The following is a 1,450-nucleotide window of genomic DNA, read 5'->3' on the forward strand; positions in this document are numbered from 1 at the left end:
GGGGGGACAGAAAAAAATTCCTGGCGAGGCGAAAATAAACAGGCCGAACGCCGGGAGGAGCTGGGCGCGCTCGCTTACATAAGGAAGCACAGCGTGTACCAAAACAGCGGACCCAAAAAAAGCCGGAGCTGTCAGAACAATGAGTACAGACGTGGGGCATTTTACAGCAGGCGCTGCCGTACAGTTTTATTTACAGTACCTCTTATCAGCGCGGGAACAGCACGCTGCCTGCCAATTTCCAAAGGCCAGGACTGCGTGTTCTTTCCCTCAAGTAGATGTATACTCCAGGCGGGGGAATTTTTTTTTTTTTTTCCCTTTTCTCATCAGCAAAACAAAAACTGATACGGAGCCAGGATTCCTGTAATGTACACACGCTCGCGGAGAGGGGAGGAGGAGGAGGAGAAGGGAGGGTGGCGATTGAATATGTAAATAGTTCAAGGTTAATTTTACTATGTGAGTCACCGGGAAAAATGTCATCCAACATCTGAGCTTATTATAACAGGGCTCAGAAAAAAGCCACCGCGGCTCGATGTTTGTTATTAAAGGGAGCAGGGCATATTTGAAAGCAGCACATCCAGAGCCCGTGTCAGGGCTTTCTTCTCTCCCTCTCGCTTTTTTTCCATGCTTTAAATGACACCCATAGAAACAATTAGCCTCTCCAAACGTACACACGAGTTTGGGGAGGGTATTTTTAGCGAGCGCCTCGTATCGCCTACAGTATATAGATATCTCCGGATGATCTTCCCGATGGGATGGGACTCCGCGTGCTGCCAAGTATCAGCCGCGTTTCGGCGCGAGCCTCGCAGTTGGCACCAACCTCCCCGCCGTACATTTATATCCGCGTGAGCAAATTTATCGCTCCTGCCTAATAAAGGTCCCTGCAGCAAGAGGCTGGCGCGAACGGACGAGGAGCCGCCGCTTTTTCCATCCAGCGCTATCTGCACAGTCATCACCGCCCCGGCGTGCCCCCCTCGGCAAGGTCACCGCTGCCCGGGGACCACAGTGCCCCCGAAGCGAAGCGATAAGGAGGGGCAGGCCCCCCAGCTTATTTAATTTCCCCAGTGCGAGGGGAGAGTCCGACGCTGGCCAGCGTGGGCAGCGTTCTCGGGCTTTAAAGCAGCTCTCGGAAATGGGATGCTCGGAAGGGCCACGGCGAGCGTCCCCGTGAGCGTCCCCGTGAGCCCAGCTCGGGCGGGCGCAGGCAGGGGCTGCCGGCTCCCTCCCCTAAAGCCAGCCTCAGCTGGGTGGGTCTCAAGACAGAGCTCATTGAGTTTTAGCTGCCATCACCCCAACAGTACCTCCCGACGCCCATTCACTTTAATTACTTTATTGGGGACGAGAAATAGGCTCTCCAGTTTTAGCGCTTTGGATGGTAGGAAGTAGTAAAACGTCCCAAACCGGCTACGAGCGCCGCTCCTTCGCCTGCCTGCCTGCCTGCGCTGCTGCCCCG

The 1,450-nt window shown here is 54.9% G+C and overlaps 1 protein-coding gene across 1 annotated transcript in view; it reads right to left on the minus strand.

The window, feature by feature from the left end:
* The window catches only part of LOC103916555 (zinc finger and BTB domain-containing protein 16-like), a 23,269-nt gene extending 22,319 nt beyond the window's left edge, over nucleotides 1–950 (minus strand). The window contains exon 1 of the mRNA XM_009323563.1: nucleotides 818–950. Coding sequence (XP_009321838.1) covers nucleotides 818–950 — 133 coding nt within the window. The remainder of the gene's footprint in view (nucleotides 1–817) is intronic.
* Nucleotides 951–1,450: the final 500 nt, after the last annotated feature.

This window comes from Pygoscelis adeliae, unplaced genomic scaffold (genome assembly GCF_000699105.1).
Source record: "Pygoscelis adeliae isolate BGI_AS28 unplaced genomic scaffold, ASM69910v1 Scaffold275, whole genome shotgun sequence".
Taxonomy (NCBI): Eukaryota; Metazoa; Chordata; class Aves; order Sphenisciformes; family Spheniscidae; genus Pygoscelis; species Pygoscelis adeliae.